General features: G+C 43.6%; 3 protein-coding genes across 6 annotated transcripts in view; 2 read left to right on the top strand and 1 right to left on the bottom strand.

Annotated features, from left to right (window-relative positions):
• ABCA1 (ATP binding cassette subfamily A member 1) overlaps positions 1-12,515 on the top strand; it is a 98,287-nt gene extending 85,772 nt beyond the window's left edge. For all 3 annotated transcript variants that reach the window (XM_064501865.1, XM_064501864.1, XM_026098377.2), the window contains exons 37-50: positions 410-587; positions 1,609-1,724; positions 1,809-1,953; positions 3,286-3,409; positions 4,061-4,190; positions 4,309-4,429; positions 4,617-4,679; positions 5,201-5,307; positions 5,715-5,856; positions 7,161-7,295; positions 7,780-7,883; positions 8,011-8,103; positions 8,288-8,531; positions 9,193-12,515. In XM_064501865.1, coding sequence (XP_064357935.1) covers positions 410-587; positions 1,609-1,724; positions 1,809-1,953; positions 3,286-3,409; positions 4,061-4,190; positions 4,309-4,429; positions 4,617-4,679; positions 5,201-5,307; positions 5,715-5,856; positions 7,161-7,295; positions 7,780-7,883; positions 8,011-8,103; positions 8,288-8,531; positions 9,193-9,333 — 1,843 coding nt within the window. In that variant the 3' untranslated portion in view covers positions 9,334-12,515. The remainder of the gene's footprint in view (positions 1-409; positions 588-1,608; positions 1,725-1,808; positions 1,954-3,285; positions 3,410-4,060; positions 4,191-4,308; positions 4,430-4,616; positions 4,680-5,200; positions 5,308-5,714; positions 5,857-7,160; positions 7,296-7,779; positions 7,884-8,010; positions 8,104-8,287; positions 8,532-9,192) is intronic.
• A 387-nt stretch (positions 12,516-12,902) lies between these two features.
• NIPSNAP3A (nipsnap homolog 3A) lies at positions 12,903-19,825 on the bottom strand. 2 transcript variants are annotated; one of them, XM_026098397.2, is made up of 6 exons: positions 19,587-19,822; positions 17,810-18,017; positions 16,087-16,245; positions 14,386-14,535; positions 13,928-14,014; positions 12,903-13,824 (listed from the first exon to the last, which is right to left on the bottom strand). In XM_026098397.2, the coding sequence occupies exons 1-6, from the start codon at positions 19,668-19,670 to the stop codon at positions 13,748-13,750; spliced, it is 765 nt and encodes a 254-aa protein (XP_025954182.1). In that variant the 5' UTR covers positions 19,671-19,822; the 3' UTR covers positions 12,903-13,747. The 2 variants fall into 2 exon arrangements, with proteins under 2 accessions (XP_025954182.1, XP_064357936.1); XM_064501866.1 differs by lacking the exon at positions 16,087-16,245 and having other exon boundaries at positions 19,587-19,825.
• Positions 19,826-20,335: 510 nt separating this feature from the next.
• The window catches only part of LOC112982199 (PH and SEC7 domain-containing protein 3), a 141,609-nt gene continuing 138,202 nt past the window's right edge, over positions 20,336-23,742 (top strand). The window contains exons 1-2 of the mRNA XM_064501795.1: positions 20,336-20,526; positions 20,736-20,829. The gene's annotated coding sequence lies outside the window, so the exon portion shown is untranslated. The remainder of the gene's footprint in view (positions 20,527-20,735; positions 20,830-23,742) is intronic.

Raw genomic sequence — 23,742 nt, 5'->3', positions numbered from 1 at the left:
CTCATGAGCTGTGTGTGTATATAGGTACATCCTTCAGATCTTCTAGCAGAGCAGTGGCAGATGAGAGGCAGAGATACCTTTAAAAAAATACATACTAACTGGGAAATAAAGTAACAGAGGGTGGCGATAAGAAAGGCAGAAAGTGGAGTGTCATGCTCAAGTCACCAACTGAAGATCTCCAGGTTGTGGTGCAGTCCTTGACACACCGGCAGGCCGTTCACATTCCTGTTGTTATACAGAGAACAACTCTGCAGTTAACATGGCCTGGTGCTGTCATCCTTCATCCTGGAAAATAAGGGTAGCAGAAGGGGACCCAGTTTCTGCACTGCCTTGCAAGAGCTGCCTCACCTCATCTCAAGGGAGACAGCACCACCATACGAGCACGTTGCTTCTGTTCTCTTTTGTGCAGAATGACCACGTCCGTGGATGTCCTCGTCTCCATCTGTGTGATCTTTGCCATGTCCTTTGTTCCGGCCAGCTTTGTGGTCTTCCTCATCCAGGAGCGCGTCAGCAAGGCCAAACACTTGCAGTTCATCAGCGGTGTGAAGCCAGTGATCTACTGGCTGGCCAACTTTGTCTGGGATATGGTAAGAGGTGGACTACACTGCGTGACTAGGAGACGGGATCACTGAGCTGAGGGCTGGACAAGAGAGGCTGTTTCATGAAGGGCGCTGTATCTTCCTCTGAGAACAGTTAGGTCTGAGGAGGAACGTGGTTCCCTTCAGCGTGGTTAAGGAGATGGAGCTGCTTCTTTCTCTATGCAACTGGTCAGCTTTGGCATAAGCATGGGCAGCTACCACCGCTGTGTCCACTGTTCTGTGGGTATTTAGGCATGCATGCTATTTATAGGGGTGCTGAAAAGCAAGCATTTTCTCCTTCAGTGTAAATATCATAGTGAGGAGTACCTGGTGTGACAGTACAGTTGGTGGAGGCTAGTGGAGGAACTGAGATGTGACTCTGAGAAACAGTTATGCTCCTGAACTGCTGGGAGACCTCGAGCAAGGCTTTTCCCTTCTGTATCTGTCAGTTTTCCCTGAAACACTTGTCTTTTCATTTATGGTAAGGCTGTCAAGACAGGGACTGTCCTCCGCTCTGTTTGCAGGATGTCCATTGCACTAAGGTGCAAAATGCAGTTGGAGCTAATGGACACTACATTAGTGCAGAGAGTAACAACTGTGCTTATATCTTCTGCACGTACTTTCTTAATGCAGTGATTCGCCTGAGTGGGACAGGGAACACGGGTCAGAGGATGTGGGGTGACTGTAAGCTCCATCATCAGCATTTATTATATCACTTTAAAATACCGGCCCTCCCAAATAATATTTGCTCCCGTAGCCACTTGTTCTGCCCTATTCAAAGCAATGTTTTGCAATCTGTGGTTTCCAAAACCTCTGTGAATCTACTGACTGCCTCTAGAGGGACCAAAAAAATGCAAATGCACATATAGTACACTGCAGTTTACATGTATGACACTCCTAAGAGAGTGTCCTATTGGAAGCAGTTCTGCAAACACTGAAGAATGTTGAAAACCACTGGTTTAGGGAAGAAAGATAGTTTTCATACTGTCTTCTGGAAACAAATGTGAAGCCATTATCTTTCGCCTTCCAGTGCAACTACATTGTTCCAGCGACACTAGTTATCATCATCTTCATCTGCTTCCAGCAGAAGTCCTATGTGTCCTCCTCCAACCTGCCTGTGCTGGCCCTTCTTTTGCTTCTTTATGGGTAAGGGACTTCTCCTCACAAACTCACTGGGGCACTTAGACTTGGAAGGTGCTTGTCTGATGTTGCTGCCTTTCCTTTTGCCAGGTGGTCTATCACCCCTCTCATGTACCCAGCCTCCTTCGTGTTCAAAATCCCCAGCACAGCATATGTTGTACTGACCAGCGTGAATCTCTTCATTGGCATCAACGGTAGTGTGGCCACCTTTGTCCTGGAGCTCTTCACTAATAACGTATGTTTCACCATAAGCTTGTCACTGCCTATGTCACCAACGGCTAGTTCCATGTTGGTGCCATGTCGCCGTTAGCAGCCAGTTCCCCAGCAAAGCTAGTCCCCAGCTTGCACACACCAGTTAACGTAGGGGTTTAAACTAGGTTCTGGTGGAAATGGGTTAAAGTCCTTTTCAGCAATGTTCACAGAATGGTTGAGGTTGGAGACATCTCTAGAGATTGTCTAGTCCAACCTGGCAGCTCAAAGCAGAGTCAGTAAAGATGGTTGCCCAGGAGCTTGTTCAGCCAGGTTTTGAATATCTCCAAAGACCAAGACTCCACAGCCTACCCTCTGGGCAGCCTGTTCCAGTGTTCAGTCACCCCCAGAGTAAAACAGGTTTTTTTTCTTATGTTTTAATGGGATTCCCTGTATGTTCTTCATGAGGGACAGTCTCTGTCTACTACAGGCCATTTCAAGCGTTTGGTTTAGCTGCCCTCAGTCATGCCTTCAGAGGTGGATACCTCTCCACTGACTGCGTTGGGAACATGTGCACCTCACTTGATTTTCTCCAAGGCCAGTTGCCTAATGGGGATGGTGCAAATTCCCCTCATCTCTGTATGCAGCATGCTTATCAGGACTCATCTGGCAATTGGTGGGGAGTGCTCTGTGTGGAGATGGGGTGAGGGACCCTGTGGGACTAACCTGCCTTTTGCACCACTGGGGGTGAGGGTGAAAAGGCAGTACCTGGAGATGGTTCCTTGTGCGCCAAGACTTGTCTTAGCTCAGTAAGAACATGGGCATGCTTGAAGATAAGTGGCCTATAAGAACCTATAAAGCCTATAAGAAACTCTTCGTCAGGCTGCCATTGGTCTGACTTGTGGGCTGGGTAGTTAACAAAGCCAACACATATGTTTGCCTGGAAATGGGAGACAAAAACTGGGAGAGAAAAAGGAGGAACAGGGCATCACATATTGACTTGACATTAGCTAGGGAAGGGACTACCCACAGCCACTAAGATGGCCAGTCTGTGCAAGCACAGATTTCTTCCTTCTCCTCAACCTGTGGCTTTTCTGCACATGTTCTTCATTTGCACAGTGTGCCTTTTAGATTGTGAGCATTTGGAGGGATCTCTCCTTTGGTGCTGTTTGTTTGTCTTAATAACATCTTGAGCAGAGTAAGAACAGTACTGACTGTCCAGAGGAGCTCTTGCACTGCCTCTTTGGGAGTGTTTTAATCCTTGAATTTTTGTTGGGTTGCAGTGTTCGGGTGATCATTCACAGCCCAGGTGACACTCGGCAAATGCTGGCTGCTCCCTGCTGAGATGGCTCACTGGCTCTTGGTTTTGTCTTAACAGAAGCTAAACAACATCAATGACATCCTGAAGTCAGTCTTCCTCATCTTCCCCCACTTCTGCCTGGGGCGAGGACTCATTGACATGGTGAAAAACCAGGCTATGGCTGATGCTCTGGAGAGGTTTGGTAAGCAAAGTTGTGTAGGACGGACACAATGGCCTGAGCAGAACAGAGAAAGGTCAAGTCTGCCCCAGATGAGCAGCACTTGCTCCTCTGAATTATCAATATAACTGAAGGTGCTGAGTTTGCAGCACAGAGATTTGATCGAAGCTGGCAGGTCTTCAGATCTGTCCCATTCAGGTTGTTATAAGGACTGAAGAGGGTCTGGCAGTTAGATCCCCAGAATTTTGAGTTATTAGGAGCATTAATTAAAAATATATAAAGTAAACTGCATGGATGAGATTATTAGGCCTAGCGGAAGAAATGGCTGAGATTCTGGAGAGCTGGATCTTTTTCTGGGCTTTATGGCCAGTGCCAGGCATGAGTCAGTCTTCTGTGCTTCACTACCCTCTCTAGAAGGTAGGCCAGCTTTTCTTTGGCAGACTGCAAACTCTCTTGGCCTGAGTCACCTCTTCCTAAGAGCATGTGCCCAGTCCCAGCTTTGCTACAGTAAGAAATATGCACCCAGCCACGACTGGGCCCATGTGTGGCCCATTACACTTTCCTCCCATGTGCCACTCCGCAGTTGCTCAGTGCCCAATGTGGTGATCTCTGCAGGAAGAAGCGCGAGCCCATTGCTCTGGAAAAGTGACCGTGCATTTTGTCTCACTTTGGCAGGAGAAAATCGTTTTGTGTCGCCTCTGTCATGGGACCTGGTGGGGAGGAACCTCTTTGCCATGGCGGTGGAGGGCGTAGTCTTCTTCGTCATCACCGTGCTCATCCAGTACAGGTTCTTCATCAAACCCAGGTGGGTTGTTTTGCTCCACTTTACCGCTTCAGGCAGACGAAGTTTCCCTTAGTGTCTGCCATGAACTACAGAGGCTCTGTCTTCTTCTGTTAATGCTTCATCGTGTTGCCCTCTGCAGGCCTGTCTATGCCAAGCTGCCTCCAGTGAATGACGAAGATGAGGATGTGATGAGAGAGAGACAGAGGATAATCAGTGGAGGAGGACAGAGTGACATCTTGGAAATCAAGGAGCTGACCAAGGTGACAACAAAAGTTCTGCTCTTGTCTCCAAGCCTTGCTGGCACAGACCCATGCAGGTCGCCATGGGTCTCTTTCAGAGGAGTTTAGTGGGATCAAAACCAGATCGTGTTTGGAGTGTTGAATATGTATGGTTCTATAGTTCTCTTTTCCACTGTTGTTCTCTTTCTTTTTTTTTTTCTGGATTCAGATTTACAGAATGAAGCGAAAGCCGGCAGTTGATAGGATCTGTGTTGGAATCCCCCCTGGAGAGGTAAGCTTATTTGTCAGACTCATTGCCTTGGTATTGCTGTAATATCTAAGAGAAATAAAAAGGACAGAGTAGAGTGAGATCAGAAATAGATGATCAGCTCACAACAAAGAGAATGGCCTGGTAGTTTAAGCAGTTTCTGGGCCAGGCCCTCTCTTGTTATAAAGAGGATACTGAATTCCTCAGTGTCTGGGACCAGAGGCCAAATAATAGCACCCTCCAGCATTTGGCACAGATACGCTCTGGTGGCACTACAGCAGTACATCGGCTGCAGAGGTGGCACTACAGTTTGTCCCTTCTCCCAGTCTAAAGATTTATGCTTGAAATGAGAGGTCAGAAGTTTATTCTGAAAATGCCCTGAAGAGGAACCTTTGAAAACTGTGAGAGTTCAGGCCTCTCTGGACAACCTCCAGCTGTCCTGGGGGTCGAGCTTGTTCCCTCCTATCTGGCACATCCTGGTCAGTGATGGAAACTCTGCAGTTGAGTCCTGTTCTCAGACACACTGTGTTCTTCTACATCCCCAGTGCTTTGGACTCCTGGGTGTAAATGGTGCTGGCAAGTCATCCACTTTCAAGATGCTAACTGGTGATACAGATGTGACAGGAGGAGAAGCTTTCCTCAAAGGAAACAGGTGAAAGACCCTGCATCTGTCCTCTGCTTTGTGTCAGATAAAATGCTTGGCTCTTTTCTCCTCCAGCTTTCACGGTCTTTGTTCCACTGCCAGCAGGTATCAAGTCTGCCACATTTTTGTCTTTTTGAATTTTAGGCAACTGCTTCAGCTCTTTACGGAGTCTGGTAAAGCACTTCAGTTGCTTTGGAAAATGGATTTAATCTGATAGTCACTTTTGAATACCTGTACCCGTCATGTTTAAAGGTCGCATTTTAAAACAATGAATTTAGCTCATACAGACTTTTAGGATCCTGTATTCTTTTTAGTCCACGGATTCCAAAACCACTGATTCATCTTCTTTCTTTTCTTACCTAAGATGGCAGTGTGCACTTTTTAAAATCCTAACAAAGGTAGTTTTTCTCTTACAGTATCTTGTCCAACATCCAAGAAGTCCACCAGAACATGGGCTACTGCCCGCAGTTTGATGCTGTTAACGAACTGCTGACGGGGCGAGAACACCTGGAGTTCTTTGCGCTCTTGAGAGGGGTTCCCGAGAAAGAAGTCTGCAAGGTAAAGGAGATGGAGAGCATAGACCACCCCTGTGACCCGTCATTCCCGCTAACATGCACCTTCCCTGGGCATACTCAGAGTGCAGTGATGGTCTGGGCAGCTGATGAAGGTATCAGCTGGTGAAATATGGCCCCCTTTTCTTCCAGGCAAACTAAAGTTGTGGCTCTGATTTTTTTTCTGTGACGCCTATTAAAGCGTACTAGAGGGAAGGGCAGATATTTTGGGCCATGCATTTTCTCACTGGATGTGCTTTCCCACTGAAAGATTTGTCTTATGTAGAAGTTTAAGGGCTGGGGAGCTGCAGTTCATGCTGAGCCTCACTTACTGTCAAGAGTTAATTCCCTGAAGTAATAGGGAAAAATTGCGTAGTAGAGCATCACAGAAGCCTCACAGTGGCTATTTTATCTTTCCAAGTGATCCCACTGTATCATTAAAATACCATTATTTCAACATCCAGCATCAGGTTACACTAAAGAGTCTTTAGGCCATTAGTAATGATCACTGCTGGTATCATATAGCTCCCTGCTCAGTGCTGCTTCCTTGAGCTAACAGCAGTTTTCACCATCTCCATCCTGGGCACTGCAGAACATGAACTGCTGTAGAAGGGAAGGTGACATCTGCACCCAGTGCTTTGGATGGGGCCAGACCTGGTGCCTATGGTATGCCCAGCTAGCGAGAGTCCCTCTACGAAACTAGCGATGGGTGTAAGCTGCAAGCCTCATGAGGCCCACGGGCACTTTCCTCTGCCTACATTCCTGCAAGCCCCATGTGAAACGGGCCCTGGTGCTGAGTGCGATCCAAGTAGTAACTGAATCACCTCTCTTGGGTGCTGTTTAGTGTCTAGGGCAACAGTGCCAGCCTATTGGCAGGTTTACTCATACTGCCAAGTGATGAACCAGGTCTTCCTCGCCTGCTGCAGGGCTCGGGAGCACAGTGGGACTGCTGTGTGTCAGCAGTGACTCTGTGCCCCCTGCTAGCCCACTGCAACTGGAAAGCTAGCTGAAGCCAGCGTGAGAGAAGCTGTAGTTGGGCAGCTGCTGCAGTGAGTTGCTGGTAGTTACTGTGGTTCAGCTGATGTGCAGTAACTCATTAAGCTGCAGCCATCTGGGCACCCAAAGGCAGGATTTTGTGTATCCTGGTCTAAAGGAGAACAAAGTATTTCAAAACCCAGATCTGTGCCAAATTAGCACCTGGGATGAGTGGCCCTTCCCCAAGATCTTGTAAAGCCAAAGCTTATAAGGAAAACCGCACTGCAGAGATGCTGCTGTGCTCAGTCCAAGGGGGTATTGTGGTGTCTCTTGCAGGTTGGCGAATGGGCAATTCGGAAACTGGGCCTTGTGAAGTACGGAGAAAAATATGCAGGGAACTACAGTGGGGGGAACAGACGCAAGCTCTCCACAGCGATTGCCCTCATTGGGGGACCACCTGTGGTATTCCTGGTGAGTTTGCAAGATTTGCATGTTAACATTTTCCGCTGAAAAGCAGAAATCAGGTTTGAGTGAAGACTGGATATTTGATGGCCAGCTAGCATTTAAATACATCATTAAATGGAAAAAGAGGTTTTACGATGTTTTGGAAAAACATAAGGATTACTAAAGTTCGTAGTACAGGAAAAATAGTCTAATGATCTATTTAAACTTCAGCTAATTGAATTTAATGTGTTTTAGAATTGGATATTTCAACATATTTTAATTGCAGAATAAGCAGTACTTCTCAGTTCTTAAATAGATGCTACCTAATTTAAAATTAAGAGCAAAAATTATTTTTCCATTCTGGAAAAACAAGAAGAGAAGTACTCAAACTTGTTTCTTATGTTCAAATTCTCCAGTATGCATAATGAGAATGGCCACGTCGTTTCAGAGATGAGGGTATTTACCAGTAGAGCGTAACAGCATAGCCTGATTTTTCATGCCTATTTTGCAGGATGAGCCGACCACAGGGATGGATCCCAAAGCGCGCCGTTTCCTGTGGAACTGCGCTCTGAGTGTCATCAAGGAGGGGAGATCGGTGGTGCTGACATCTCACAGGCATGTAGCAACCGGGTTGTGTCGTACCCCTGCTGTTCCATCTGCTGGGGCTGCGTGCTAAATTTGGTTCAGCTGCTCTGCGGTTTGGTGTTGCCTGCGGTACTAATGAGGTTACTTCTGCTTACAGCATGGAAGAATGCGAAGCCCTGTGCACACGAATGGCGATCATGGTCAATGGGCGGTTCAGGTGCCTGGGCAGCGTCCAGCACCTAAAGAACAGGTAACTTTTCTTTCCACTTACACCACAGAGTTGTCTGCGTTTTTAGGGAGATACAAACAGATCAGTCTTATTTTCACACATGGCATTCCTATTGCTTTTTAGCTACAGAAAAAGCTGCAGGATTTTAAGTTGCACTTCTTTTTCAAAGCCACTTACCTAAACTGTGCTACCCTCTTGTTTGCAGATTTGGAGATGGTTACACCATAGTGGTGCGAATTGCAGGTGCAAACCCAGACCTGAAGCCAGTTGAGGAATTCTTTGGGCTTGCCTTCCCTGGAAGTGTTCTGAAGGAAAAGCATCGGAATATGCTTCAGTACCAGCTTCCTTCTTCACCATCTTCCCTGGCCAGAATATTCAGCATCCTCTCCCAGAACAAAAAGAGACTCCACATAGAAGACTACTCCGTTTCTCAGACCACACTTGACCAAGTAAGTTTCTAGTAGCCTGTGTGCCAAAAACTTCTTCCAGTAGAATAGGAATAAATCCACCAATTTGCTGGCCCTATCTTGTAAAAGCATTTCAGTAAACCAGAATCTAACCTTTATGGCTAAACAAAGGGATGATTTAGGCATGAGCAGGTAAGCCAAAATCTCCTAAAGACTTTTGCTCTGCAGTATCTTTGGGAATTCTTTGTGTACTCTTGTCTAGATTTTTTTAAATTTATTTATTCCCCCAGAATGGCTATTACTGCATAGGTGTTCAAGCCCACCCTTTATCCCTGCACTGATCATTTTGTCTGCCAGTAAAGACAATGCAAATTTGGCAGAATATGAACACAGATGAGTTACCACAGAGAACTAATTCACAGTAACTACTGGCTCTTTTCCCACAGAAAACTCAAGGTAACTTGGGGAAACTTTCTTTATGATGAAAAGAGAAATTTCACTTCCTTTATCACACGATTAGAAGATTTGTAGGCAGTCGCTTTAGAGAATTAGATAATACTGTAACTTGTTTATGGGACCAAAATGCTGTTAATTTCAGGGGCAATACCGAACCCCAGGACTAGTCCAGAAAGGCCCAGTGTATAAAATGCCATGAATTAATCACAATGGAGAGTGATTTGTGACATGGCCTTTGCTCTTGTAGGTATTTGTAAATTTTGCTAAGGACCAAAGCGACGACGACCACACTAAGGACCTGTCATTGCACAAAAACCAGACTGTGGTAGATATTGCAATCCTTAATTCCTTTCTGCAAGATGAGAAGGTGAAAGAAAGTTGTGTGTGAGCCAATTTCAGCAAAGAAATGATGAGCAGGATGCAGATTTCCTTTGCCTGGGTATGATACTCCCAAGGAAGAAGCTAGCGGAAGAGAAACCGGACACTCTACTGATAACCATTCAATGCAACGCAGTTCAATGCAATGAAAACAAAATTCCATTACAGAGGCCGTGCCTCATGGAGTCGTTGTCTTGTACTGTTCTCAAGTGAGACTTGAAGTTAGCTCATTACAGTATAACTCTGTGAAGCTGTGGCAAAGCACCCACCAGATGCTGTGGGCTTTCAACTATACTGTATCTTGTCCTATACAGTACATTTTTCCTAGAGTTGCAAAAATAGTCCATTGAAAATCATGGCCAGTGGTTATTTATTGATATTTTAAAGACATGCATGTTTTACTCTTGAAAACATGCATGTCAAGAATGGGGATTACCTGGTGCTATATCCATTGCTGGCAATGAATGCACCAAAATGTCAGTGGCAAAAAAAGTCACCAAACACCACAGTGTTGTGGCCTTATTTTGTGAAAAGTGACCTGACCAGCTGCTTTTCCTGGACTGGTGTAGGTCATATGGGGATAAATCTGAGGCCACAAAGCTGTACTGTGCAGATGGGTTGTATGGACATGATGGCCTGTCTCTTATCATCTACTTCAGTGAGTGGTGATATGCAGAACTGTGAACCCTGCAAATGCACAGGATTGTCCCACCAGCATCAAAACCAATAACCTACTCTGACTAGGTTTTTTGTGTAGTTAAGTACTCTCCTGCTCCTTTTGAGGTACTGCAGCAACTGCATGAACACCTAGTAGAAGGAAGTGGGTGACAAGCAGATCTAGGGTTTGGACCACAGCAGCAAACTCACTGGTTGTACAAGCTGCTAATGCCAAGAGCAAATGCTAAATCATGAAACATCACTCAGATATGTAATGTCTGCTCTTTAACCCCTGCTTTGCACCAGAAAGGTACCCATCATCTGAAGTTATCGCTTAGCAAAAGTATGTTGCCATTTCTGGCTCTGCCAGATAAAACTAGAAACAAGATGTAGATTTTTTTTTTAAACAGTATTATTTATATGACTTTAAATAGGTAGGTAGCATAATTAGGGATTGAAAGTGCTTTCAGTTGATCTTTGTAGCCACAGTATTTCTTTACATTATGCCTGCAGTGCTATGCTCTCATTCTCTCTGTTCAGTGATAGCTATGTTCATAATCCGTGCAAGTTCCAGACTCCAGCAATCAACCACTATCTGGAATTACTGTAAGTTGTTCACCTATAATTTTCCTACTTGGAAACTGGTATAACATTAGATTAGTGTGCAAGTTTCTACTTCTGTAGTGCAGTGTAGTTTCAGTCATCAGGTGATCCCTAAGTGGACAATATACCCTTGTTCATTTGAGAAACTGTTTCAGTAAAATTTCCTTTGAAGAACAAGGTAGTTCAAAGTAGTAGTGCAATTACAAGTGATAGTAGTATAATTATGCTGATTAATATTTTTTTTAAGTTTTACAAAGCCAGAAGAATATTAGAGGGGAGACTGTGCTGAGGACAACCAATTCTTGTTTATATTGTACAACAGTCATGGGGGAGTATGCTCTCGTTAATGTGCTTACGAGCCCCTGCGTGTTGCTTCTACATTCAGAAATACGTTCAGTAATGTGGTTTGAACCCAACAGCAGTTCCTGGGTTATCCCTGTACGTTATGCCTCTGCCTTAAATACCGGTTCAAGTTCCACACTGGTTCTTAACGCTGCTCCACCATGAATATGATTCAGTGACCATTTTCTTCTCTAAATGCCTGGCAGCAGCCCAGCAAAGAGTGAAGGGCTGGAATGAGCCTGAAGAAGAGTAATTACGTATTTCTGGATATACTTGGTAACACTGACCAGTTCAGCATTTTTAATACATAAACAGTTAAATATTTTTGCACAAGTCCCCAGTCCTCATTGGATCCTACCTTGGGATAAAGTATGAGCTTATTACAGCTCTGCTAAAGTGCCTTTTTCATACTTTTTTCTTTTCTTTTTTTTTTTTTTTAATCCGTAGACTATATTGCTAAGGGAGAGAGAAAGGAGTGAAACGGGGATTGGTATACCTCATTTAAAGCATACTCTGTTACTACCTTTATGGCATCCTCACCCCATGGTGATGAGTATAGGGTCATGAATACACCAGACTTTCAGGTGCCGAACTATTACTAAACAGTTGAGCTAATCCTGCAGCCGTGACTTCTCTTTCATAGGCTGCCTGCTATGGTATCACTGAAACAAATAGCATATATCTGTTATGGGGATCAGTGAAACAAACAGCATGTATTGAAGACTTACTGCTAAAATCATGATCACGAATCAGAATGAAGTCACACTCTCTGCATAGAGACTGAAACGAAGAGCTTAAGTTTTGCAGAGCACAGAACTAGCTTATGTAGAAGGAGAGTGAGTTATAGGAGGATTCAGATTGGGTCCTAAAAGGGCTGTGGGCTCCTTGCAACTGCTCGTGTAAATGATTAGTTTAGCAGGAAACAACAGTTACAATAGAAGCGTTTTTCTTTAGTCTGCCAAAAAGAGATTCTTAATTCCTGTTGCCCTATGATTGTCAGACTCTGAACTATTTCGTGACTGTCTGGTCCCTTTTGTATTTAGCCATACTGAACGCAGACAGCATAATCCAGTTCGCACATGCTGATTGGTTACCGAAATAACTTCTGACAACCATTCCCCTGCCCTTACAGTTGTGCATCAGGAAAAAATCACTTCAGTCACATACAGTATGATTATGAACCACTCTTGATAATGAAACTGCACTGAGGTGTTAACTTATTTTAAACATTGTTCCTGTTGAAATGTTGCATTGTAGTACATTTGTATTTCAGTAAGGAGTTGTATTTTTCCCCATGGTTAAACTATCACTTTGTGCTTATCCTCCCCCTTTGAATTATAGTTGGTCCTTCATTCCAAGCACTTTATGCTATCTGTAATGGGATCTATTTTTGCACTGGAATATCTATTAACTTTGCAAAATTTAGAGAGATTTCACAACTGAAATTTCTGAGTTAAATCCTTAAATGGACATTTTCATTAAAAGCAAAAAAATATATATTTGTATTTGCTAATAACTGTTTATGTGAAGTATTAAAAGGCACTCTAATTGCCTTGTGTTAAGTCAAAAAATAAAGCTGTTATGGCACCACTGGTCTCTAAAGCGTCACTTTTATACTCTACTGAAGAGTGCTGTTAGAAGCCTTTTGTCCTTGTTCTGTTTCAATGTGAATTTTCATGCATAACATGCAAGCAAGTTCCAATATCTTCCTAAATTAACACGGGCTACATGCTGTGTTCAGGTAAGTGAGACGGTGCAAGATTTGAAACAGAAGCTTGAGTTTTATCTTCTGAGGTTATTAACTAAAAAGGCCTTCAACAAATCCTGAAAAAGGGGCAGCTTATTGCCTCTGAACCAGCTATTATCAAGATTGTTGGTGACCAAAATATAAAAACTGCAGGATATTGCACTTTGAGAGTAGGTTTATCATTTTGCAGTTTAAAGAACAGTAAGAGCCTTAGATACAAACACGATGAATTTGTGCTTTACACAAATTTATTTGGCTTTTAACAGTCTGGCAAAAAGTATTTCAAAAAATGTAAGCACGTGTGTATCAGCTGAGCTTGTGATACATATTTGAACATGAAGGACCCATCATTTTTAGCACATTAAACAAGTATTAAAATAGCTAAATTAAAGTAAATTATGTTTGTAATCTACAGTTTTGAGAAAGTGTTTACTGAATTCAAAATGAAAGTGTTGAAATGACCTAAAATTAGCTAGTAGATAAATGTTCATCACAACATCGTCTAACCAGTTCTACCGCATGATTTCTTGGACATAACTCCCAATTGCATCAAAATTTTACACTGTTAAGAATCACTACAAAACATCCCATTGAGATGGTCAAAATATAATACCTTGGATACAATGACGAGTGGGACCATTCTTTCTTAAGCTGGTAGGTAACAACCCAGATGTAACAATTACAAAAGTAACCAAAATACATTAAGGAAATAGTATTGCACAGTTGTAACCTTGGAAAAGAGCATGTTATGTTATAGCGCTGATTAGTGATCTTGCTATACAGAAAAGTATGAAGAAGTCAGGGGCTAAAATGAAGGATCTGCAGGGCGAGTTTCATGCCATAACTGATATGACTTGAATTCCTATTGGGGGATCTAGGGTCATCACAATAAACTCTTCTCTTTAGCATTTTAGTAATTTACATTGCCAGAGGTGTGTGTTTTGCAGCCACATGTCGCAAACTGAAGAACAATTGGCTCAGTTCATAAGGGTATGAAGATCCATGTGATAGTACCTGCTGATGGGACTTCTGTCTTGTGTCTTTTCTGCCACTGCTCACATCATTTAGTAGAAGGCTACTTCAGTGGTGAACAATGCAGAGGAACCAGCAGCATATTTTCCTGGGACTCCAAGAATCTGACACTTTCCCGCACTGAAATTAAATACATATTTAATTAAGACAGAAGTCATAAGAGGAATAATACTCTTCCTTGCATACATGCAAAACTTGGTTCCCTAGAGTCTCCGTCTCTTACCAGCTGCTACCACTCTGGCATCTTCATGGGCCTTGTGCCTTCCTGCTGCCCGGTTGTCTGGACTCTCATTCCACCAGATCACATGCACTGAGAAAACAGTAGTAGTGGCTTGAATGTGGTTACTGTTACATTACAGTACCCTATGTATTGCAGGTCTAACTGTCTGCCTTCAAGTGTTAGCTGCCTTGCATCTAACAAAAACAATTCGTCAGGCATTTTGTGAGCCAGTCCTTTGTGGAGATTTTAAAGTTTGACTCTCTAACATCATCTGAGAATCTTTTAAAACAGCACCACCCTGCTTAAGCCTATAACCCAACACACAAAGCTGAGTTCACGGACTGTTTGCAGGACTTTGGGGATCCGTATCAACATTTTATCAAGCCAGCCAGTCCTCAGCCAGGATGACTGTTTGCCCCTCTGTGCCAAACTCTGTGTTAGAAATTGATCAGTGCTTGTACCTCTGTTAAGTAATCCATATTCTGTATGGAAAACACCAATCAGCTTAGTGTAGCCTGTGTTGATGTGAGTGTTGATTGCTGCTCGAAATGCTTCACCCCACAGAGCTGGCCCACCGGGTTTCATCTGAAAAGTAACCCATTCGTATACTCCTGGAGAAAAAGGTAAAGACGACTTCAAGTAAGGAAGTGCAAATTAACAGGCCAATTCTCAAACAGTCTTTCACAGTCATGAAATCTATTGTGAAACTGGTACAGCAGTTCCCTGTGATTTGAGGCTCAGCTGACCATGAAACCACCACTTGATCCCAGAGTCCACTGCATTTCACAGGTCCTGGGGTCACAGGAAAACACAGAAGCTGCTGTTTAATTAGAGCTATTTCATTGTTAAATGAAAGTACAGCTACCAGGAGGAATAAAAGGCTTCGCATGAAGCCCAACTTAAAGGCAAACAGTAGCTGAAAATTTGGGGAGAATTAGACTTCTTTGCAGAAGTCACAAATACTTATACACCTTTGTGGGTTTCGGATGGCTCATGGCTGAACTAGGTAAGAGAACCTTTTCTACGATTTGTGATGGCTTCTGGAATTGAAGTTTTTTTGATATTATAAACCCCTTTACACATGGCAGCATCAGTCACACCTGCAGCAACAACCAATATACCAGGAATAGCTTATCATAGCTGCTCTGCCAATCTGCCCGGTTGTTAAAGAAATCACATGATTCGCCAAAAATGCTAGTCCTAATACAAGACGTTATCTGGCTCATTTCCATTCAGGTAGTTTTTGCAGATCACAACCACTGACACTTTAACAGAAATCAAGACAACTGACATGGGGCAATATTTCTTCTGGTTTCATTCCTCAACAATGAACTAGAGGAAAAAAAAAGGGGGAATGAAATGTTTGAGTAGTCAGCCATCCACTTTTAACAGAAACTGGACTGCTAGTGAATTCCGTTGTAACACAGGATAAAAATCAGAATCTCAAGGAAACAAAGAACAAAGATGATTGTATGTATGCACATGCCAAGTGCTAAAGCAGGACAATTCTGACATGATTCCATTTAACAGCAACCACAGAGTGTGTGTGTTTTCATAAATGGGTGAATAGTCAGAAGTGTTAATATATCTGCTGCAGAGAAATTATAATATGTAAGAGTAGGAAAATACACACCTAAACCTAATCTATGATTTACAAAGTATGTTTCACTTGCACATATCTTTAAATAGTAGGTTTACTGGGGCTTTTTTGTTTTTCTTAAAGCTATCATGTGGAAGAAGGAATAACAACAAACCAATTGAATTAATGAAGGAGAAAATATCTGTGAAATAGAACAATCAATTTTTTTTAATATCTCCAGGAAACGTCTTCTCGCTGATGGATGGAAGTTAGGAATGACTGGTCAAAACACTACTACAGAACAGTCATTTTTAACTGTCCACTTATGCAATTCACACATTTCTTTACAACCCAAACAAACAGGGCTCTGGGCAGTTACTGACATAAGCTTCCATATAAAATTTTTCTTAGAAACTTTGTACCTCATCTCCATTATGTCACTTTTTTCACATGGAAGTACGTATGTGCTCTTGGTACATAGAGGGTTATAAAAAGATGTAATATTTGGTTTAAACATTAAGCCATTTTGTGCTAGTCGGTCAGCATCAGTAACTTAAATCAATAAAACAGAAGATAAGCTCACCCCCTTCTTTTGGAGGCTTCCCAAGTTGACACCAGGGTACCAGATAAGCAACTTCATTATGTTGTTTTTCTACACAGGTGAGAATTAGAGAGAGCTTTCCCTGCCAATCTTTGTCATTGGCTATTGCAGCCCGGACTGCTGTTCTGTGGGCAAAATTATCTGCAAGAAAGGAAAAAATACTGTACTGAGTTCTGAAAAATGCAATTTATGTCACATCAGACTCAAGCCAAATGTTTATTATGAGGAGGCAAGCTGCGCAATAGCCAGTTTGAAGTTGGTGTTTTTAAACAGATTATTAGCTTGAAGTAAATATTTTAAGCTTCCTTTGAACTCTGAAAAAATCTTAGCTCTCAAATTTAAGTGGTTTCAAGCCAAACCAAATCTACAGGAAAAGTTTATAAAAGCATTAAAATATCATAAGTGATGTTACTGTTAAGAAAAATTTATATGTGATACCTGCAGGATCTACTGGATATGTGGTAACAGTTACCAAGGATAAGGGGGTCTGAAGGAAGTGCAGTGGGCAAGAAGTGAAGTGTAAATTAACATGAAGAAAGTATGGTAGTCTAGCTAGGTAATTTTTTTTAAATGCTTACATTTTGCCTATGTTAAATGACATTAAAATAACAAATGTAGAAGTAATGTTTGTTATCTATAAAAAGTTATTAAATGTCAATACACTATACCTTTAAACCTTTTTAGATTAAAAACAATAAATGCATAGGATTCCTTCAATGAAGAGCCACCGAATTTGAATTGCTCATGCTGTAATAACATCTTGTGCAAAATATTTATGCACATAGCTTTCAATAATAGGATTGGGAAGAAAAATCCAGCATCTAAGAATGGGAAGAAGCTTAAGAAGTATCAGTATCTTGGGACTGAGAAAAAAAAATACCAGTTATTTTAAACTATTAAAGAGATATAAGCAGGACTCTGATGAAATAAGGAGAAAGGAGGTTGTACCTTAAACATAGAAACATTATGAGGAAATCAACAAATAAAATTAGTATGATTTTTCTCAATTTTTCAGTTTAAAAGCATCTAAAAGACTAACAAAAATGGTTTTAAGAATTCATCAAATAAAGAAAGAAACAGTAGAATGAAGATAAAAAACTTCTGAGAAGCAGAAGGATATGCTACTCATAGGTGCATTGAAACTCCTAACATTTTGGTCTGCAGATGGCTGGTTCCTTCACTCCTTCAGTGAAAAAGAGGTGAGTAACAGCGAAAATGCTGAATTTCAAATAATAGACTGAGGAAATCAGAAACAAAACTCCTCCTGTTTTGGTACACAAACATACCCTAAATTACACTAGGTACAAAAATAAATGATCCTGGGCATGGCTTCCCATCTCTCCATAACCGGGAGTTGAGTCCCCCAGTGCTCCAAAAAGAGCATAACCAGCACATCTAGTTTCTCAACAAATTGGAGCTTTTCTTGGTTAGCAGCATCTTCCAGGATGGCACTGACTCCAACAACCTAAAAAGTTGATCAGACCTTAAGCTTGTTGCTACCATAGCTGAAGCAGCAGCAAAATGTATGGCGTGCTCTGACTATCAGAGTTGGTGGAGCAGCTTGCAGACCCTGCACAGCGCAGCTTTGGGAGGAATTTATGCACAACAAGTTTTTCTCAAAGCAGGCCGGCAGTAAGCACTCTCCTCCCATCTGCAAGTGCAGGGGGCGTGAGACCAGGACAGTGCGCAGGGATGTGGAGCCTACCATACTTCCAGATATGGATAGCCTTATTCATTGCCCCCAGCTCCACAGTCCAGAATCCCACCAGCTCAGAATGGGCTGTGCGAAGGTGAATATGCTGATTGATCACTTCCACAAACTCCTTCATCTTCGACGGCTTAACGTCATAGGTGCGAATTTCATAGAAAATGCCATTATCTTGTCTGGGCCCTGTAGCAAGGGATGCATATACCTAAGAGAAAAGGTTAAGAAAAATAACTAAAACTAATTTTCGAGCCAGAAAACCATCTTCTGTCTTATTGCTAGATTTCAGTATTTTTTTTAAAGGGAGAAGCTGTTGGTGGATTTTTTACGGGGGGTGAGGGAGGGGTGAGTACCAAGAGATCTCCATTGCAAGAGTATCTCGTCACTTTTCCCTTTGTAAAGAATCCCCACGCGCATTGCATGCTGCAACTCCTTTTGGCAGTGCAACAGCCATTCACCTGATGGGCCAGTCATTTGTCATATTAAATTGTTGCCAGTAGTATAATACAAAAAATCATAGTAATAAAAGAGTCAATAAATACATTATTCAAAGGCTGGGCTGCTGGTGCCACCAAAGCACCTGCTCTACTGGGAATATCCTGCACAGAGCCACAATAAACCACCCTCAAACTGCCCACCCCAGTGAGGGCGCAACCACTCACATCACTGAATGCCTCTGAGATCTGTCCCCAGGATGAAAAGGTGCAACAGCACTATATTCCCAGATTCAGTCCAAACCCTAAGAAATGGGAGTAGGAAAAGTGGCTGCCAAGAGTATCCATTTATTCTCATTACTTTCTGCAGAACAAGCTCCTGCACAGCTGCTTTTGGATGCAAAAGCAAACAAAACTTGCTGGTGTTTACTCCATGTAATATATGTAATTTTTTAAACTCTCTGATTTAAAAGCATACAAAGAAGCTATTTCTTCATATATTTTAACAGTTTAATACAGAGTACTGTGTAAGACAGAAATCATTTTTACTTCTGCTCAAGGGGCAGTGTGCCACTATACAAAATAACATTTGATACTTCTGATTTACAATTCTGCACTAAAAATATGCTTCCTTTGGCACTTAATACTTCACCAGACTAAATGAGGTTTTCACCAATGCTATATAAAGCATGACCTATAACCAGCCATTGCAATCTGCTTGCTAATTACAATCTTAAATCAGTATTAGCAATTTACATATTTTGGCATAAAAAGTTTCAACTGCTTGAGAAAAGATTGATTCCTTCTAGCAGAAGACTGCTGAATTCTGCGTCTTTGCCCTTACTGGCAGCTTCCTAAAGGCTGCTCCAGAACAGTATTTCCATTCATGGAACATAAGAACCCTTCAGAAGTCCCCGAATATGCTTATTTTTACAACTCCCTTAACAAACGGGGAAGCATTACTTGCTTCTCAAGGAAAACTAGGAAAAACTGTGGCCAAACCAAAGCTTTGGCCTTAGCCCGTATTTACACAGAGGTGGCTGCTGGATGGATTTCAGACCTGCCTTACTTCACAAGAACCAGCACCGTGCCTACCAGACGGCGACTAACACTAAAGGTTTTATTTCCTAATTATACACCATCCGGAATTCTTTGCATGTCCTGCGAGAAGCCCGGGGCACCCCATGCACACTGCCCGCCCCACCTCCCTGCCCAGGTCACGCCCCCTTCCGGGAGATGGCGCGCCGCCCCCACAGGCCCCGCCCCCCAACTGCCCCCCCCGGCTCCCTGCCGTCGCCGCCGCCGCGCTCCCCTCCCCCTCCCCCCGCCGCCTCGGCCGTTACCTGCGGGCGGGCTCGGGCCCTCTCGCGGGCCAGGCGGGCGGCGGAGGCGGCCAGGGGCCGGCGGAGCGCCCCCAAGAGTAGCATGGCTGGCGGGGCGAGGCGCAGGCGAACTCGGCGGCGGCTGCGCGGGAGGGCGGGCCGGAGGCCGCAGGGCGGGCGGGGACAGCGCGCCGGGCCCTCCTCGCCTCCGCGGCAGGCGGCAGTTGGGCGGGCGGCCCCACCCCCGCCGTTTGCGAGCGGCCGTTGGGCAGCCGTTGGGCGGGCGGCCCCACCCCCGCCGTGTGGGGGAGCGGCCGTTGGGCGGGCGGCCCCACCCCCGCCGTGTGGGGGAGCGGCCGTTGGGCGGGCGGCCCCACCCCCGCCGTGTGGGGGAGTGGCCGTTGGGCGGGCGGCCCCACCCCCGCCGTGTGGGGGAGCGACCGTTGGGCGGGCGGCCCCACCCCCGCCGTGTGGGGGAGTGGCCGTTGGGCGGGCGGCCCCACCCCCGCCGTGTGGAGGAGTGACCGTTGGGCGGGCGGCCCCACCCCCGCCGTGTGGGGGAGCGGCCGTTGGGCGGGCGCGGCGGCCCCCACCCCACCCCACCCCACCCCGCCTCCGCCTCCGCCTCCGCCTCCGCCTCCGCCTCGCTGGGAGGTTTAGCGGCACACTGCACAGCTGCCCGCCGGGAGCTGCTCTGCTGTTAGCCGCGGCTGGGGGCTGCTCGGCGGTGGGAGGAGCGTGGCGGAGGAGCCGCTGCCGCCCGTCAGGACTGGGTTAGCTGGAATAAACAACGCTGGCACTGTCCTGCCGGTATGGTTGTCTTTTGGGGAAGAGTTACTTCCAGCAGATGCTTAAAAGCAGCATTGGAGCAGTGGTTAGGATGTGCTGATACTGGCTGCAAAGACGATGAAATTTCCAAGTTCAGATTACCATGGTCATCTATGTACCTGTATTTCTATTGGTAAGCTCAAGTGTGCTTTAATTCCTGCTTTATTCTGTTGGAGAGGGATGGACAGATAGGAGCCTGAAACTTGGTGCCTACCTCCCCATCTGAGTACCTAAATACAATAAAATTACCCTGATTGTTCAGGGTTACCTGGGACTCTTATCTCCCACAGATTGCCATGAGGCTAATCACATAATAAGTTCCACACCCTCCATCTTTTGCAGGATCAAACTTCAAATTCTACAGTTAAAAAATCATTCATCCTCAGTCCTCGTTTGGAATAAAGTACCATGTGTTTTGTCTGAAGTGTTCGTGTAGGTAAGTCCAAGTTTTGTGCAAGGGGTATACAGTTCTAAGCACTCTCATCCCACTATAGGATTATGCCTGATTTCATAGTGTTTCTTTTTTACATAGGGATGGGATTTTGCGATGACACTGTATACCTTTGTAGAGTTAAATATTGGCCCACCAAAGGTAAAGGTAAAATTCCTATTGGTGTCAGTGCAACCAGTGTTTTACCCATGGAAGATAAAGTAGCTCATAGCAAAGGGTGGTTTACAGAAGACTACCTAATTTAAGATAACAATGATTCCCCTTAAAGAGGGCAGCACATTCCTTCCTCCAGTCTGTGTAATCGAGTTTAATGGCCTTTGCTTGGAGTTAAGGTGAAGAGAGAAATGATGGATTCATGTCTAGTTCCAGTTGCTAATTCTGGAGTGTGTATAGTTTTTCCCATGATTCTGGACAATTTTGAGCTTTGTTAAAGCCCCAGCAGCAAAGATTGTCTAAATTAAAACAAGATAGAAGAAGTTGTTGTAACAAACACATTAAAAGCTGGTGTAGAAAGAATTAAGAGTGTGCAACTATATGCATTAATTGTGTGTACATTTGCGAGTGGTATTGTCTGTAACATTTTTACACAAAAAGAACTGAACTTAATACACACTAAAGCGTTTTTGCACAATTGCATGAATTATTCTTGTAGTTTCCATACCAGAAACACATATGAAGTGATACTGCTGCAGCTGTTAGCAATTCAACATTCAGGTTTTTATTTCACTTCAGACCGAACTGTATTTCAGCAAATTGGACATTCTCCAAAATATTTAAGGTCTTCCTTTGTTTGTCTTGTTATATAGATGAAGTAATACTATTACTACTATTCATGGCTCTGAACAAGATAGCCCTCTTGTGCTGGGAAATTCCTTTACCTTTTAAAAAGTTTTGATTTTTACTGTTTGCACTTTTCCTGCCGCTGTCAGATCTGTTCACCATTCATGCAGGAGCATAGAGATGAATTTCACAACTCACAGGTGTGATCTGACATCTGGGAATGCCAATGTTGATCTTGTAAAAGAAACAGTAATGGACAATACCTGTTACGTACACTTTTCAATGGAAAGTTTTAATTTTGCTACTGAATCAAATGAGATTTTATATTTCTGTGGCTGTGACTGCCAAGGGGAAGTGATTTATTTAAAATGTTTGTTACTGATGGAAGTCGAAGCTCCCTGAAAGCAAAATGCAAGAAGGCAATTTGTGTGCTCTAGTGCATTTACATGTTGTACCTCCTCTGTGGGGGAGCATTTTCCTCCACAAAGCAAAGAGATGCTTTGGATCTGATCTGTACCTATATGACTTGTGAATGTGGAAAAGCACTGGATGTAAAAGGAAGGCAACAGCCTGTACCAAAAGACTTAAGGCTTCCTGGGGCAGCTTAAACTTCATCTGTGATGTTTGCTTAAATACAGAAAAAGTGACTTTGGAATTAACTCTTTGGAAACTGAGAAAGCACAATACCTCCTCCTTTGCTGGGTGGTTTGTTCCCACGTGTTAATCACAGCTTTCACTTTGCTCATGCATAAAAGGTAAAGTAAGGAGCTTTCCTTGTGTTTCTCCATGAAGCATTCAGCTTAAGCTCTTTCCTCAGGCAATCTTCAAAAGCATGGGGTGGCATGAGGCACCACTCATTTTCAATGGACATAGGATTCCTTTAAAAAATGTCGCTGGTTACATTGTGCAGTGCCATTGTTAGTACTTGAGAAGGGTATGTAGTGTGCCTATTTAATGTAAGTGTAATACATGTTTTCCATTGTTAATGTTTTTGAAAATCTTTCACAGTAGGTGCTGCCCTTCCTTTCACTAGTTCTAAGTAGGAGTGAGCAGGCCTTGAGCGATTCCCTGGTTTGCACACAGGACAGCGCTGCTGAATGTAATACATCTTTGTGTGTTCCTATTTCCATTCTCTGTGCTATTCCATATGACAATCTGAGTAATAACATACTGGACTCTATTTCTTCTGTGTTTTTTGCAGTCACTTTGTATTCCTCATCTCACCAAGACAATCTGTGTTTTATACAAATATTTGCTGTGAGGCACTGGTGGGAGTGCCTACAAGAACCAGTGTCATCTCTGTGTTTACCACAGGCAAGAGTGACATGAACGTCCCCGAACCCAGGGCCTAAGGACGTGCTTGAACCAGAGTCAGATTCTGGTTTCTGATCAGTGACCTACCAGGTGGTGAATAGGCATTGAGAAAGCTTATTTCATGTTTTCCCTTTGCTGGAGAAGACAGTGTGACAGCAACACAGTGCTTTATCTCCCTGAGAAACAGGTCTATTCTGTCCACTCTATTTTTTTCCACTTCTGAATGCCTTGAATATGCATTGAGATTTGACAAAACTCCCTAACCACACCCAGGTGGAGTTCATCAGCTGGCTTGGCCCAGCTGAGAAACTGCAGTTTTTCAGAGCCTCAGGGCAAGAAGATAAAGGAGAGAGCAGGGGCTTGTGGCTTTCTGGGGGAGGAAACAGAGAGCTACTTCACAGTGTTTCACTTTTTTTTTTTCTTTTTTTTTGATATTTGAGCTTCATCTTTCATGTCATGGTGCTTTGTGTTATTGATTATATAAGCATCAGGAAGAAATAAACTTTACTGAGTCAAAGGTGTTCTCTACTCATCTTGCAAGTAGCCGTTGCAGAGTCTGAATAGCAGGCCACTACCTCTGTTTGATTTAAGTTTTAAAAGAGAACATTCAGATGCGTTTGCTCTTCTTTTTTAGAAGACATGTTTCACAGAAGCTTAATGGGTTATTTCCTTTTTTTTCCCCTTTAGTAATCTGCAAGGATATATTGATTGTAGAAGGGGACCACTCTAACTGCTGTCGTCCCTCCCAGAATGTCACCTTGGGTTTTGTGAATGATATTTTCAAAATATGAAAATGAAATAATC

This window comes from Dromaius novaehollandiae, chromosome Z (genome assembly GCF_036370855.1).
Source record: "Dromaius novaehollandiae isolate bDroNov1 chromosome Z, bDroNov1.hap1, whole genome shotgun sequence".
NCBI classification, from domain to species: Eukaryota; Metazoa; Chordata; class Aves; order Casuariiformes; family Dromaiidae; genus Dromaius; species Dromaius novaehollandiae.
Note: the sequence above shows the minus strand (reverse complement) of the source record. Positions and strands in the feature narration are given on the sequence as shown.

What these genes read in the sequence shown, in the direction of transcription:
- NIPSNAP3A (XM_026098397.2), bottom strand. Translation starts at nt 19,670, where the DNA reads ATGCTACTCTTGGGGGCGCTCCGCCGGCCCCTGGCCGCCTCCGCCGCC. An exon ending in ATATGGATTACTTAACAGAG is followed by an intron (nt 14,015 to 14,385) that starts GTACAAGCACTG and finishes CTGTTTTCTCAG; the next exon opens with TGCATGTGATCTGGTGGAAT. An exon ending in TGCCAGAGTGGTAGCAGCTG is followed by an intron (nt 13,825 to 13,927) that starts GTAAGAGACGGA and finishes ATTTAATTTCAG; the next exon opens with TGCGGGAAAGTGTCAGATTC.